Raw genomic sequence first — 14,169 nt, forward strand, 5'->3', positions numbered from 1 at the left:
CCGCGGCGCGACCCCGCCGCCGGCCCCCCCGGCCGCGATGGCGCCGCGGGGAGGGCGCCGCCGGCGGCCGGGGCGAGGCGGGAAGGGGGGAGCGGCGCGGCGGCCGTGCGGGGGCGCCCAGCCCCCCGCTCCCGCACGGCACCCCCCTTCCCTGGCTCGCTCGCTCCCTCCCTCGCCGCCTTCCCCGCCCCGAAAGAGGAACTCCCCGCCCGCGCACACGCGCCGGCCGCGGCGGAGGAAGCGGCGGCGGCGGCAGCGCGGCGGCGGCGGCCCCGGGGCGCAGCATGGCGCAGCAGCGCCCGCCGCCCGCCGCCGCCTGAGGGGCCCCCGCGGCGCCGAGCGGAGCCCGCGCCCATGGCGGCGCCGCCGGCGGCTCTGCGCTGGGCGCTGCCGCTGCTGGCGGCGCTGGCGGGCGCCGGCGCGGCCGGCCCGCAGGTCTTCGAGGTGCCGGGGGCCCCCATCGACAACATCGAGGTGAGCCGCGGCGGCGTGCTGGTGGCGGGCGGCAGCTGCCTCTACGAGCTGCGGCCCTCGCTGCGGCTGCAGCGCCGCGTGGTGCCGCCGGCGGCGCGGGGCTGCGGGGAGCCGCCCGGGGTGCGCAGCAAGCTGCTGCTGCCCTACGAGGAGGCGGCGGGCGGCGGGGTGCTGCTGGCCGGCTGGACGCAGGCGGACGGCAGCTGCCAGGTGTGGGAGCGCCCGGCCTACCGGCAGCGCTTCAACCGCAGCGAGGTGGTGAGCTGCCTGCCCGGCGGCTCCACGGCCGGCGTGGTCTTCGAGCTGGCCGGCACCTGGTACCTGGCCGTGGCGGCCACCTACTCGACGGGCGCCCGCGGCACGCCGCTGGGCTGCGAGCCGGCCCAGTCGGACGCCACCACCGCCATCACGGTGCGCCGCACCGACAGCCTGCTGTCCAGCGAGGAGCTGGCCGTCATCAAGTACAGGGTGGACCCGCTGCACTTTGTGGACGCGCTCCGCTGGGAGAGCCGCCTCTTCTTCCCCTACTACAAGCTGAAGGCCGAGCAGGGCCAGGACGGGGAGCTGCCGAGCATGGCTGTGCTGCGCCAGCTGCGGCCCTTGGAAAGTGCCTTTACTTTGCAAGGCCAGGTGTATCTGGACTGCGGCTGCCGGAGCCTCATCGTCTCCTCCAGCCTCGTCCGCCAGGGCGCCAAGGGCTGGTGGCTGGGTGTTTTCCGCCACAGCCGGGGCGCCAAGGCCTGGAACAGCACCGCCGTCTGCATCTTCGGGATGGAGGAGATGAGCGACCAAGCCTGCGTCTCCACACACTTCTCTGGGGACGGGAACCCTTGTGTAAGTCGTGGCACCGCTTTTGTTAAGCTTTATCCCTTCAAACTAGTGTTGTCGCTGTTGTTGTTGCTGCCGCTGCTTGTGCTTAACTCCATAGGGTGTCGTAGGCAGATGGACCTGAAGGCTTATGAAGTTCGGAGGAACTTTTGAGCTGGGCCAGGCTTTGCGCATCAGCCGTGGCTCTGTCAGCCCTGAAGATTTCCCTAGCGCTTTGTGTTTCTAAAAAGCTGATCTGCTAGCGGGTCCTTGCAGCCTGTCTGATGGGTCCTTGCCCATCCCAGTCCCTGCCTGCTCTTCCCAGTCCCGTTCCAGGAAAGGCACGGCAGCGGGAACACCTCAGGGCATCCCGGGTCAGGCATGAGTCTCGGGCTTCTCAGGCATGCACCCTTTGCTGCCAAGGATTAGTCATATTTCACTGGATTTTCTATAGAGCCTAGAGCATTTCCTACCTTGTTCTGTGCGTTCACATCTCCTGTCATTGCAGCTACATCAAGAGTGAAAAATTGCCGATCAGAGTGACTCCTGTGCACTGGGCTGTGTGCATTGTTATGCCCGTTGCTCACTAGTTACCATTGCCTGTGTGGTGGTGGGTGTTTTCCAAACCTTCCAGGATTGTCCCGGCTCAAAAGGGCTCACAAAACCCACCCAAACGTGTATGCACAGCAGACAGCCATAGTCTCTCTGCTGTTGCGGTGGTTGCATTTTTACAGCAGTGGTATCCCGTGGAGATCCCCTGGTCACCTACTTCTGCAACACTGTCTCTTCCAGCTCCTTCATCCTTTTAGAGTGAGCTGTTCACGGGGAGGGCAGGGTGGGCAAGGCTTCCAGGTTTGCTATGGCCTTGGCAACTAGTGAAGAAAGCAGCTAAAAATGTAATTCAAGACAAGAAGCTGCTTCTGCAAGGCCTTTCCATGCTTTTGAAAGTCACACCCCTCAGAAGTCTTTTCAGTCCTGTAGCAAAAGGAACAATGCTGAAATGCTGTAGTTCTCAAGGAGGACTATGGGGGATCAAGCCTTCATAAAGAAAGCCCTGACCTTTTGCAGCTCCCCCACCATCCACGGACTCTGCGGCTTAACCCCTCAATTATTCCTCTGTTATGACAGGAATTTGTTGTAAACTCCTTGAAAGAAGTCCAGGAGATTTACTATCGCTCCTTGACTTCCCAAATCTAGCCCATAGCAGAGCACAGTGCTTGAGATTCTTCCAGACAAAAACTACCAGAGGGCACATGTGATTCAATCTGCTCATTTCCCTACTGAATTGCAAGACCATTGCTGATGTTAAAGGACCATAATTATGAATGAGAACCCCGTATGTGGGTGAAACAACTGTGCTGAAGTCAATACCAAAACACTTACTCATTTCAACAGAGCCAGAACCAATCCTTAGATTTTCAATGCCAGTTTATAACTTACTGCATGATTTCTATGTTGTCGTGTGGCAAACTTACTGAATGAAGTTCAAGTCTCCTCTCATCCCAAAATACGCATTTGCCATTTGGATTTTGAATTTATATTCTTTGTTTTTAATTACTCATGGGGTTTCTTCCCTGGAAATCAAAGGTGCTTTCTGAGCCTGCAAAAGCAAAAAAGAAACATCTTTGTGCAGAAGGTCCTTAATAAATACATTTCAAAGCCTGATGTTAGAAATTTCAGATAAGTCTTTCGGAATTTATAGGGTATGGTAATGGCAGATATTTCCGTCCGATCTATGTTCTTCTGAATCCCCATCTCCATTGTACCCAGGTGTCTGAATATGGAAAGCCAGCGTTCTTCTTGTCTAAGGATAGGTCTGATTTAGCTCAGACTCCTGTTATCCCAAAGTTACTTTCATGTCCCAAAAGGCTTGGCCCTCCTCGAAACGTAGGTTGTATTTGGCCATAACACTGAAAAATTTCAACGTTAAAAATGTTTAAAATGACTGCTTAATATTATGTCCCTAACTATAACGATGCAATTAATTATGATACTCTGGCACAATGATAAATACAGCTTACTACTGACAATAAAATGGTATTTAGTATTTTTTCAGCTAGCAGACATCAGAGAGTTGAGCAGTAATATGACCTGTAGCATTACATGACTAATGATGCTCCCTTTTTAAGCTATATGTGCTTGTAGTGTATAAACATAGAAACAAATGCAAGTTTTTCAGCTTAATATGAAATTTTTTTAGTGTAGAAGGTTAGACTAAGCTAACACAGAAGAAGTTTAGAGATGCCATGCCCATATGGTGCTGTCTCTGAGTTGATTTAATCCATATCCTTTTACAGTCTCTCACCAAATTGTATGAGTCGCTGCAAAAATGGAACATGCCCTTTGACTTAAAAGTGTCCTGAGTTCAGAACCAGCAGGAAAATAGTGCGTCGCATGTTGGTCAGCATGGAGCATATAAGAAAGGTGTGCATAAAAGCTTGCAGTGGCTCTGGTCGGAAAGGAGTGCCATATGGGCACCGAGCATCAATAGCACGTTGCAGAAGATGTGTAGACATGCAGCAAGCAGCAGGGCTTAAGTGTGCTTTACAGCCCAGTCCTAGTAATGAACATGTCAATGTGTTGCGCCTGGAATTTGTGCGTTGTACAGTGTTTCTGGCTGGTGGACTGTGTTGAACATAACCCTGATTTTTGCCTCGAAGATGTCATGTGTTATAGGGTGCTGTGGGTCTTAGGCTTCTTCACCTGGTACACTTGAATTCCAGAGCTCAGGCATGATGTGGTCTCGTATGTGTATATGGACATATCCTGTCAGTTTACGTAGGGACTGAAAATACAGGTTTGTTCACTGCAGGAATACAGTTTATAGTAAGACGGATTAGTGCCAGTTTTGTCTTTCTTCTGATCTTGCCATTCTCCAGATTTTTGTCAATATTCTCATGTCTGCGCTTGTACTTGCATTGCCTTGGCGCTGTGTCTCCAGCAGTATGCTGCGAGGGATACTCACCCCAAGTTGTTTGTGCTTCTGAATTCCCTGATACTCTATTCATGCATATGCTACCCTAAGCTCAGTCCGGTACTGAGCTTTCTGGCCCTAACCCAGCAAAGCACTTAAGTGCATCTTTAACGTCAGGTATATCAGAAGTTCCATCATCTTCAAGGGAACTGCCCATGCATCTAGAGTTAAGTATGAACTTGAGTACTTCACTGGACTGGAGCCAAACTGCTTAGCATCCTGAAGGAACTCATTTTAGGTGTGTGATCTCTTTGGTGTTGCATTGCTGCTTAGCCCAAATTTGACATTTGCATTAAGTTTTAACACTGGATTTGAGTCTGTCATTCCGAATGCGTGATTTTTAAGATCCTTGCTTACCAACTTTTTCAAAAAGTATGCGACTTTGCCACAAATTGCATAGAATTGCTGCTTATGAAAACAAGCTAATTCTGCCTTCATTTCATGCAGTAGTGTGCGCAAAGCATTTTATCCAAGTCGTCTGTGTTTATTGTCAATGCATATACTACTGGATTTCCAGAGATATGATCCGTAATTAGCAAGAGGCAAGTTAAGTCCCAAGCAAAACTCTGTGAACCTTTTAGTTTTTTGTTCTACTTGTTTTTCTCTGATCCACATTTAATTTTGAGAATAGCCAGTTACACACACTTTTGAGGTGTATATGTTAAAGGCCTTGCTAGCGTAAACTACATGTACGTCAGCATATCTTCACAGTTTCCTGGATTTGCCAAATCTCATCCTCGGTTTCTTCTCAGAAACCTGATTGAGCAATAACAAACATTTTTGGTGGATTGCAATGATGAAATGGAAGCTGCCTAGCTAAAACATATGAGGAATATTGGAATTTGTCACAAACTTGTTTCAGTACCTAGTGAATTTACAGCAAGCCTTTCCTTCCATTGCTCTGAGACTGAAGGGAAGCTCCTGGAACCTCAGCTATATCACAGTGATAAGGATCTTGCGGGCCATAGATAAACAGATGGGTCGGAAAAGAGTGCTCAAATTAGAGCACATCAACAGGAGAGAGTTGTAAGATGTTACCCAGCCACAGTGACAAATCTGGAAATTAGATTCACAGTTGGAGAAAATGAAATAGGAAGAAAATGACTGTACAATTTTACAGGGGGAAAATATATTAAAAAAAAATTAGGCTTGTAACTGAAAGACAGAGGGAAGTTGTTGCATTTTATATTAAGATGTTTATTTTACGATGTACTAAAGGCTAAGTGGCTGGCTAGCTCCTAGATGAGAAGATATCTTGGTTGGATTTCCATCTGCTGTTTAATGCAAGTAAAAATATACAACAGCCTGTTCTTTGAATTTTTGCATTTTTCATTGAGATATGAATATGTGAGTTGGTGTATGCCCCTTAATTTATAAAGCATAATTTGGAATCGTGGAACAAATCTTAGCTTTCCCGTCTCTACAGAAATCAGATGTTGAAGTCAACAGAGCCACATCATGGCCAAATTTGCAAGAATGACCTCTGAATTTTTGTGGTAACTCATTTCAAAGTGAGTCAAGATCTTTTATTTAAGTAAAGATTTACTAAATATCATTTGGTATCAGGAGTGGACATGTAGTTAATTTTCTGGTAGTAAAGTCATTTCCTGTATATTACCAGAGTGCTACTATGTCATCTGCTGTTTGACAGCTGTGCAGATTTCTAGAGTTAACACTGTCATATTACTGAGTGAATATTTCTGTCCGGCTACAATGAATTCTCAGTTTGTCTCTATTTGGTGTGGGAAGTAAGCCACAGGAGTCTCATCAGCTCTCAAATGATCAGTAATGAAGAGTTGCTTTTAGTCATCTGGCTTTACCTGGTGTTTTTAAAGGAAACTTTTGAGGGCCTTGGGGAGCTCTTGAATAGAGGATTCATTTTCTTAGGATCACAGAATCACAGAGTCATTCAGGCTGGAAGGGACCTCAGGAAGTCCCTAGTCCAACCTCCTGCTCAAAGCAGGATCGTCTGTGAGGTCACACCAGGTTGATCAGGGCTTCATCTAGTCAAGTCTGGAAATCTTCAAGGATGGAGACTGCCCAACATCTCTGGCTCCTTTTCCACTCTTTAATTGTCCATATAGTGTTTGGGGTTTTTTTTGTTTTTTTTTTAATCTGCTGTCCAATTGGAACCTCTCATGTCTCAGTTTGTGGCCGTTATCTCCAGTCATCCTGCGCGCAGCTCAGTAAAGAGCCTGGTTCTTTGGTCTCTTCAAAGCTATCTGTTTTCCAGGCTGAACCTGGTCCCTCAGCCTAATCTCATAGAGAAGGTGCTCCATTCCCCAGCCATCTGAGTGGCCCACCGCTGAACTCACTCCAGTTTATCAACATCTGTGTTGTCCCCAGATCTGGACACAGTATCCTGGATGCAATCTAATATGTGACAAGTAAAGGAGATAATAATCACTTTCCGCAATCTACAGGCTATGCTCCTGTTGATACAGCCTAGGATGCTGTTAACTCATTGCTGCCTCGGTACACTGTTTAGCCTGCTGCTCTGCAGGACCCTCCAGTCCTTTTCAGCAGAGTTGCTCTCCAGCCAGTCAGTTCCCAGACCATACCATTACGGGGGGTTGGTCCGTCTGAGGTGCAGGACTTAGCATTTGTCCTTTTTGAATTTCCTGAGGTTCCTGTCGGCCTATTCCTTCAGCATATCTAGGTACCTCTGAATGGCGGCCCTGTGACAGTATCAACTCATTTTGGTGTTATCCACAAGCTTAATGAGGATGCTTTCAGTGTCTTCCTCCAGGTTATTGATAAAGATGTTGAACAGGACAGGTCCTACATTCCCAGAGGAACTCCACCTTTAACCACTCTCTAGGTAGAGTACAAACCATTAACCAGTACCCTTTAAGCTAGATGATCCATCCAGTTTTTCGCCCGTCCAGTAGTCCTCCCACCTAGACTGTAATATCCCAACTTGGATACAAGGATGCTGCAGGAAACAGTGTTAAGAGCCCTGCTAAAGTCAAAGTAAAATGACATCCGCTGGTCTCCCTTTGTCCACAAATTGAGTGATTTCATTGTAGAAGGCAATCAGGTTGGTCAGGCATGGTTTATCCTTGGTCAATCCATGCCAGCTTTTCCCAGTCACTTTCTTATCCTTCATGTGCCATCCATGAGGTGCATCCAAGAGGATTTGCTTCATGATTTCCCAAAGGAATAAGTAAGGCTGACCAACCTGTGGTTCCTCAGGTCATCCTTCTTGTCGTTTTTGAAGATGTGTGCAACGTTTGCCTTTCTTCAGTTACTGGAGACTTCACCTGATCTCCACAACTTTTCAAATATGGGAGAAAGTGGTCTTGCAATGATATCAAACAGCTCAGCATCTTGGCGGAGATCCCATCTGGTCCCCAGGACTTATATGGGGTTGAGATTTCTCAAGAGATCCTTGGCTCAAGCCTCTTCCAGTATTGGTAGTTTCTCTCCTCCTTGAGCTCTGTAGGCACAAAGGCCTGCTGGTGAAGAAAGAGCCTCACTAAATCACCTGCCCCATTCAGCAACAGGCCTGCATTTTCCTTCCTTATTCTTTTACTGCTCATGTGGTGGTAGAAGCTCTTCTTGCAGCCCATAACATCCCTTGCCAGTTTCAACTCTAGATGAGCTTTGGATTTCCTAGTACCATTCCTGTGCATCCTGGCAATTCTTCCTTTGTAGCTTGTTCCTGCTTCCACCTCTTTTATACTGCTTGTCTGCATTGTAGTTCAGTTGTGAGCTCCCCGCTTCACTGAGCCTGTCTCCCGATACGTCTACCTATTTTCATGAGTTTTCATGCTTGGAGGAGGTTGTCCTGAAAGACGTGCCAGCTCTCCTGAGCAGCCTTTCCCTTCAAAGCTACCTCTCTTGTGATCCCATTTATCAGTTCCCTGAACAAGCTGAAGTCTGCTCTCCTGAAGTCCAGGGTCTGTGCTCTGCTATCCTCCTTCCTCACCACCCTGAACTTAGTCACTAGAGCCAAGGCTGCCATTGATTATCACATCTCCAGTCTGTTCTTCCTTGTTTGCAGGTAGCAAATCCAGGAGAGTGTTACCTTCACTGATCCGTCTGGCATCTGTATTAAGAAGTTGTCCCTGAGATGCTCCAGAAATCTCCCTGAATTGCTTGCTTCCCATGTGTTGTCCTTCCAGCATATATCAGAGGGAGTTAAAGTCTCCCATAAGAGCCAGGGCTTATGATGTGGAGACTTCTTCAAGTTGCTTGAAAACTTGGTCCACTTCCTCACCTTGTTTGGATGGTCTGAAACAAAATCCCACCACGGTGTGCTCAGTGGTCTCTTCCCTCATGCAACCCCCCAAGCTTTCACCCAGCCTGCCGTCCGTCCCATGGAAGAGCTCCATACAGTTGAGATGCTCCTTTGCAACCCCCCCCATTTTTTTCCCCAGCCTCTCTTTCCATCCATTACTGCACAACTCTTTCCATCCATTACTGCACTCAGTTGTGTGAGCGGTCCCACCATGTCTCAGTTATTCCAATGCAGTCACACTTCTGCATCCATACACGGAGCTCCAGCTCCTCCTGCTTGCTCCCCAGGCATTTCTGCACAGTCATTTGAGGTGGGACCCCTTTTGCCCTGTTTCATCCTTCCTGAGGGCTCTTTCACTCTCGTTACCCTGCCCTCTGAACTTACCACCCGGACTTCCCTTTCCTCACTCAACTGCAAGCTATTTTCACCTTCCTCTCAAATACTTAGTTTAAAGCCTTCCTTGCCAGGTTGGCAAGCCTGTGGGCAAAGATGCGCTTACCCTACTTGGTCCAAGAGATCCCATCTCTCACTAATAGTCCTCATTCCTCAAAAAGGACCCTGCAGGACTGGTAAAACCTGGGCTTCCATGTCCTTCATTCTGCCCCATAGCTCTGTAGTCACTCTTGATTCACTGTAGCTCTCCCTCAGCAGTGTTTGTGGTGTCCGTGTAGATGTGCAACAAGGGATAGTAGACTAAGATACGGAAAAGCACTGCCAGTTTCTCTGCAATGTAGTGGATCTGGGCCCCTAACAAGCAAAAAACCTCTCTTGAAAGCACAACCGTTTGGCATATGTGTGCCTTCATCCCACGCAGAAGGGAATCTCCAACCACTGTCACCCACTACTTCCTCTTGCTCTCTGCTAATGCTCAGTTCATGCCCGGCTGGCTTTGAAGCCTCTCTTAATGGAGCTTGTTATCCTTCCTTGGTTATTAGGGTGCTTTACTGATTCTGTAAATTCAGATCTGAGGGAAGAGAAAGAGCTTTTCTGTGGCTGCCAGAAGTGACAAGCTTCTAGCCTCCCCCATCTCAAGTCTCCATCAGTCACTTCTAACTGTCCCTCCTTCCTTGCATCGTGAGGTTCAGGATCTTGCCTCTACAAGATCTCTGTGAAGACCTTCTGGTTTCCAGTTCATCCACCCAAGTGCTCACCTGCGGTGGTTTGTCTTCCTTGCATTGCTGTGCAATGCACCAAGAAAAAAATCCTTGTGGAAATCAAATCTTGGAACAGTTCATCTCCTCGTTCCTCAGCCCTAATAAAGGCTCATTGCGTGCACCAATATTTAAATTTGTTACCCTCTGATATAGTAAAAAGTGATGCAGGAGGCTGAAGGATAGTGAAGTTAAGAAAGAAGAATGAGGCTCCAGAAGCGTTTTCCATTTAGGAAAGGCATTTATGTCTTTCCATATGCTCCAGCGTTGACTATTGTGATACACTACTCAAGTTTTGTGTCCCTATTGGCAGGCTGCATCCATTCATTCACTCTAATGCTCAAATGCTGTATTTTTAGTTTTTGGCGACTGTAATATGTTGAGTGCTGCATGAGCAAGAAAATCCTGCCCTTCCCTCTGAGGCATGCAACATAGAAGAATCAAGAGGAAATCAAGACAGAAAATAGTTGTGAGAATATAGTTGCTGCAGCTCGAATCATACAGGGATAAATCTGAAAATGAGATACAAAATATAGAATATGAATAAATACCTTTCAAGCCAATAATCCCTGAACAGCATAGAGAGTTGATCTTAAAAGTAAAATGTAAGTTCATTTAGGAGACCTCTAGGCTTACCTGTGACAGTGAAGATGTTTTGGGACCACAGAATAAAACAGAAGGGTGGAACTGAAGACTTAGAAAAAACAGTCTTGTAGAACAATATAGCCTTTTCTTGTGCGTTTCGTGTTTTCTTATGAGCCTGGAAGCGTTACAGGGTAGATGATCATGGAGATGAATGACTCTTGAGGTATAAAGGAAGTTTAGACTGTAAATGCATTTTAGGGCTGGATTTAGCTGTGAAAGAAAAAGCTTGGAAAGACCCTACAGTGCTGTAACCCCATTAGTCACAGTGGAAGAAGTAAAAGGGCTTGTTAAAAAAATAAATGCATGTGGAAAAAGGATGACAGAAGGGTGAGAGCAGCAGCTGCACCCTGGAGGGAATGGGCGAACTGGAGAAATAGGTTGCAAAAGAGAGAAGACAGTTTTTGTTGTGACTGCCCGCTGACTAAATCCTCCCTCCTGTTATCTTCGCTAGCTCAATGTCACGATGACCCTCCCTCTAGCAAGCAGAGCGAGGGGAGGAGGCTTCCAGACTTGTCAGTATTGCTTCTTCAGTCAGATGATGGGGATGCACTGATATGACACTCGTTATTTTACTAGTATGTGGGTCAAAATAAAATCTGGCAGCATAGCTTTTCAGATTCTGGGTGATTACTCCCCTCTTCTGAGGCCTTATTGTACAGAGTTCGAAAGGAACCTGGGGTGGTTTGTCTTCCTTGCAGTGCTATACAGTGCACCAAGGAAAAAGTCCTAATCCTCATGGAAATCAAAGCTTGGAAGGCTTCATCTCCTCATTCCTCAGCGCGAGTGAGGGCTCATTGCATCCACCAATGTTTGTTACCCTCTGATGTGATAGAAAAGTGAGGACTCTTAACTTTTTCTGCTTTAAAATGCTTGCAGTCACTTTTTTTTCATATCTAAAACAGACTTCCATGGTACTGACGTCTCACGGCCAAGTTGATTTTATTAGAGTTCTGTGCCAGTACATGACAGTTCCTATGTTTTTTTCCTACTGCATGAAAAATTATCTTTTTCTTTAAATACAAAAGTTAATCAAGTCTTCTTTTACTCCAAGTGGCTGTTCTCGCAAGCTAATTAAAATAGTTCAGACGACTGAAAAAGATTTTAATTGACTTTGAATTCAAGTTCAGAAACATTTTATTTCTGTGTGGAAAGATTTTTGGGGGTTAAGCCAGCATTCTCGTGTGCAGGAAGGTTGGATTAAGCTGTTACCTGGGTCATGGGTTTGCTTCACAACTTCGAGAAACGCCTTCACCTTTCTGTGAAATGAGGATTTTAATTCTTCCACTCTCTGTCTCATGCACTAAAGCAAAAGAGGTTCTTGCACTCAGGGGGTTCCTGTAGGTTTAGGGATCTGTCCTGCAGGCTGAGGTTGTAGTCATTTTAAGCCAACTCATGGGGGTTGTTGCCAAAGGCCCAAACCTACCTGAGCTCTCCCCCCACCTCTCCCTGCCGGCCACTGTTTTGTGCCAGTGCTCGTGTCCGTGCAGCTACGTGTTCACCTGATCAGGAGACTGGCCCAGATGAAAATTTAGGCAGGCAGGCAGACACATAGGTAGATGGGTTTCCAGGCCATTTTCCAGCTGCAGCATTTCTTTAATCAGACTCATTGCAAAGCTGTGTGTTACCTTATCTATATAGGGAAGCAGAGCATGGCTGGGGTTGGAGCTGTTTGGGAAGCAGATGGGATCACACTTTTGGCAGCATCTGTCACTGAGATTGATTTAAAGCAATTACAGGACTGCAAAATTAAGTTACTGCTTGCAAGGTAGAAGCCTGGGCTGGTAAGAGTCTTGGGGATGGGGACGGTGTCTCACCTAGCAAAGAAGCAGCACCTAATGCAGTATGGTCTTCCTTTTAGCACTTGATCTTCTCAGGTGCAGGTAATAGATTAGGGATACTTGGTTTGGGTTCTTTTCCCCCAAGTTGCAGAGATTCCCTGCACTATATTTTCTTAAATAAGCTGCTTACATGCTTCTGTTACTTAGCATCATCCAGCTTGTAAGTGCTGAGAATTGTAAGTGACATTTTGCTTTTGAAATCTGCGCAGGTACATTTAGTCTAGACATAGTTAGGCAAAACTTTTCATCCTCACTCTGATGTAACTCATACTCCGCTGTAAAGACCTTATCATTTTGTGAAACAAAGTAACAAGTGCATTATTAAAACAGATTTCTCTAATGCTACATGATACTCGGATAATGTCATATAATAAGGAAATCTATATTATTCCTTTTGGTATTATCATAGTTTTGTCATAACACGTACTGCCAACTCTAAATTAAACGTGTCCTTGGAAACCTTCATTTCTATACATAACAGAACTATGAAAGTGCAAAGAGCAAGAAAATAAGTTCTTCTTAGTGCTAACACTAACATGAACTGTATGCTGCTCTATCTCATATTTATGCTTATGTAATATGCAAGTCTCAGTTTCCTTTAGTGTGAAGCAGGAAACCAGAGAGGGGAGGATTAATATCTGCATTTTCTGACAAGAAAAAAAAACCAAAACCAAATGAAGTCTGTGTGTTTGAAGCACCTCCTTTCTCAGGAATACTTGCATGCTTTTAAACGTAGTTTCTGAGTGTATCCATAGCCTTCATGATAAATGCAGTCAGGTGACAGCAAAACATTGCCACGCAGAGAAGAACCGGCAATTCAGAACAGGTCCAGGCACTGTGTCCCAAAAAAAGAGATTCAATTGTGAAGTAATGTGCTGCTCTTAGACCAAGCCTATGTCATACTGAAGTCAGTGGTTTAGCTACAATAGATATAATCTCTACTGCAGATGTGACCAGGTACCATATAGAAAATAAGTGGTTTGATATTTCATGCACCTTGGTAGCAACCAAGGATATTTTGCTCTGAAATTGTGTCAAAATAAAAATGTTATCCAAGCTGTTATCTAAAATTGAGCGCTCTGAGAATCTTTTCAGGGATTTTTCTTTTCCTTTTTATTAACATTTTACTGTATAGGTGAATAGTTTTGTAATAATTTTCTCTTGTATCTGATTTTCAGGAGGCGCAATCAATCACGAAGTTACCTACCTTGGTTCACTCTGGTTTAGTGGCTGTTTATGGCACAGTTGTTTTGAATCAGATAGTTCTGTTTCTGGGAACAGATGATGGACAGTTACTGAAGGTAAGCTGAACCTGGATTCCATGGGAATGCCTCCCTTCTGCTCCAGCTACTGGTGTGTTCGAAAGAGTAAAAGTTTCCTGTATTTTTACGCACTGTAATGTAAACAGAATACCCTGAATCTCTTTTTTTCTGTTTGTTTGTTTTATGAAGAAACTGCTCTGTTGTTACTTGGAGAACAAGAGAACTTTCAGAAGCAATTACGTACCCTGCTTAAAATTCATGGAAACATTTCATTAATCTGCTAATGCCCACAGTAATTAATTTATGGACTGCAGAGTTCTCCGTTGCACTGTCTTTTGTTTACTTCCTTGCTTTGTTTTTTTACCAGTGGAAGTATTAAATACTACTAGATTTTGGGAGCCTGTGAAGGGAACATGTTTGTTTGTTTGTGTGTTTGTTTGTTAGCTTATCTGCGTGATGTGAATAGCTGTCCATTAGCAAGAAAAGCGAAAGACTCACTTTGCCATAGCTTCTGAATAGTTGACCTATGCCAGCTTAAATCAGTCATCTAGAAGTGAAAGTCACCTTATCTCAGTATCAAACCTTTCAACCATCCAGTCAAATGTCTTTATGGTTGAATTTTTTTCTGGGGTTTTGTGAGAATGTGTATTTCCTGTCTACACAGCAAAGGATTACTCTCATTTTTTGTTTTTATGAGACAGGCACTTGGAGGGGAATATAATAGAGATCATGAAAAGCTTCTGCCCATTTGATTTCACTGTGCTAAGCTAATGCC

At 46.0% G+C, this 14,169-nt stretch overlaps 1 protein-coding gene across 1 annotated transcript in view; it reads left to right on the forward strand.

Moving 5' to 3' along the window:
- Nucleotides 1-339: 339 nt before the first annotated feature.
- PLXNC1 (plexin C1) overlaps nucleotides 340-14,169 on the forward strand; it is a 71,755-nt gene continuing 57,925 nt past the window's right edge. Inside the window, exons 1-2 of the mRNA XM_026123178.2 lie at nucleotides 340-1,308; nucleotides 13,311-13,433. Of these exons, the coding sequence (XP_025978963.2) occupies nucleotides 355-1,308; nucleotides 13,311-13,433 (1,077 nt within the window). The 5' untranslated portion in view covers nucleotides 340-354. The remainder of the gene's footprint in view (nucleotides 1,309-13,310; nucleotides 13,434-14,169) is intronic.

This window comes from Dromaius novaehollandiae, chromosome 1 (assembly GCF_036370855.1).
Source record: "Dromaius novaehollandiae isolate bDroNov1 chromosome 1, bDroNov1.hap1, whole genome shotgun sequence".
Lineage (NCBI taxonomy): Eukaryota > Metazoa > Chordata > Aves > Casuariiformes > Dromaiidae > Dromaius > Dromaius novaehollandiae.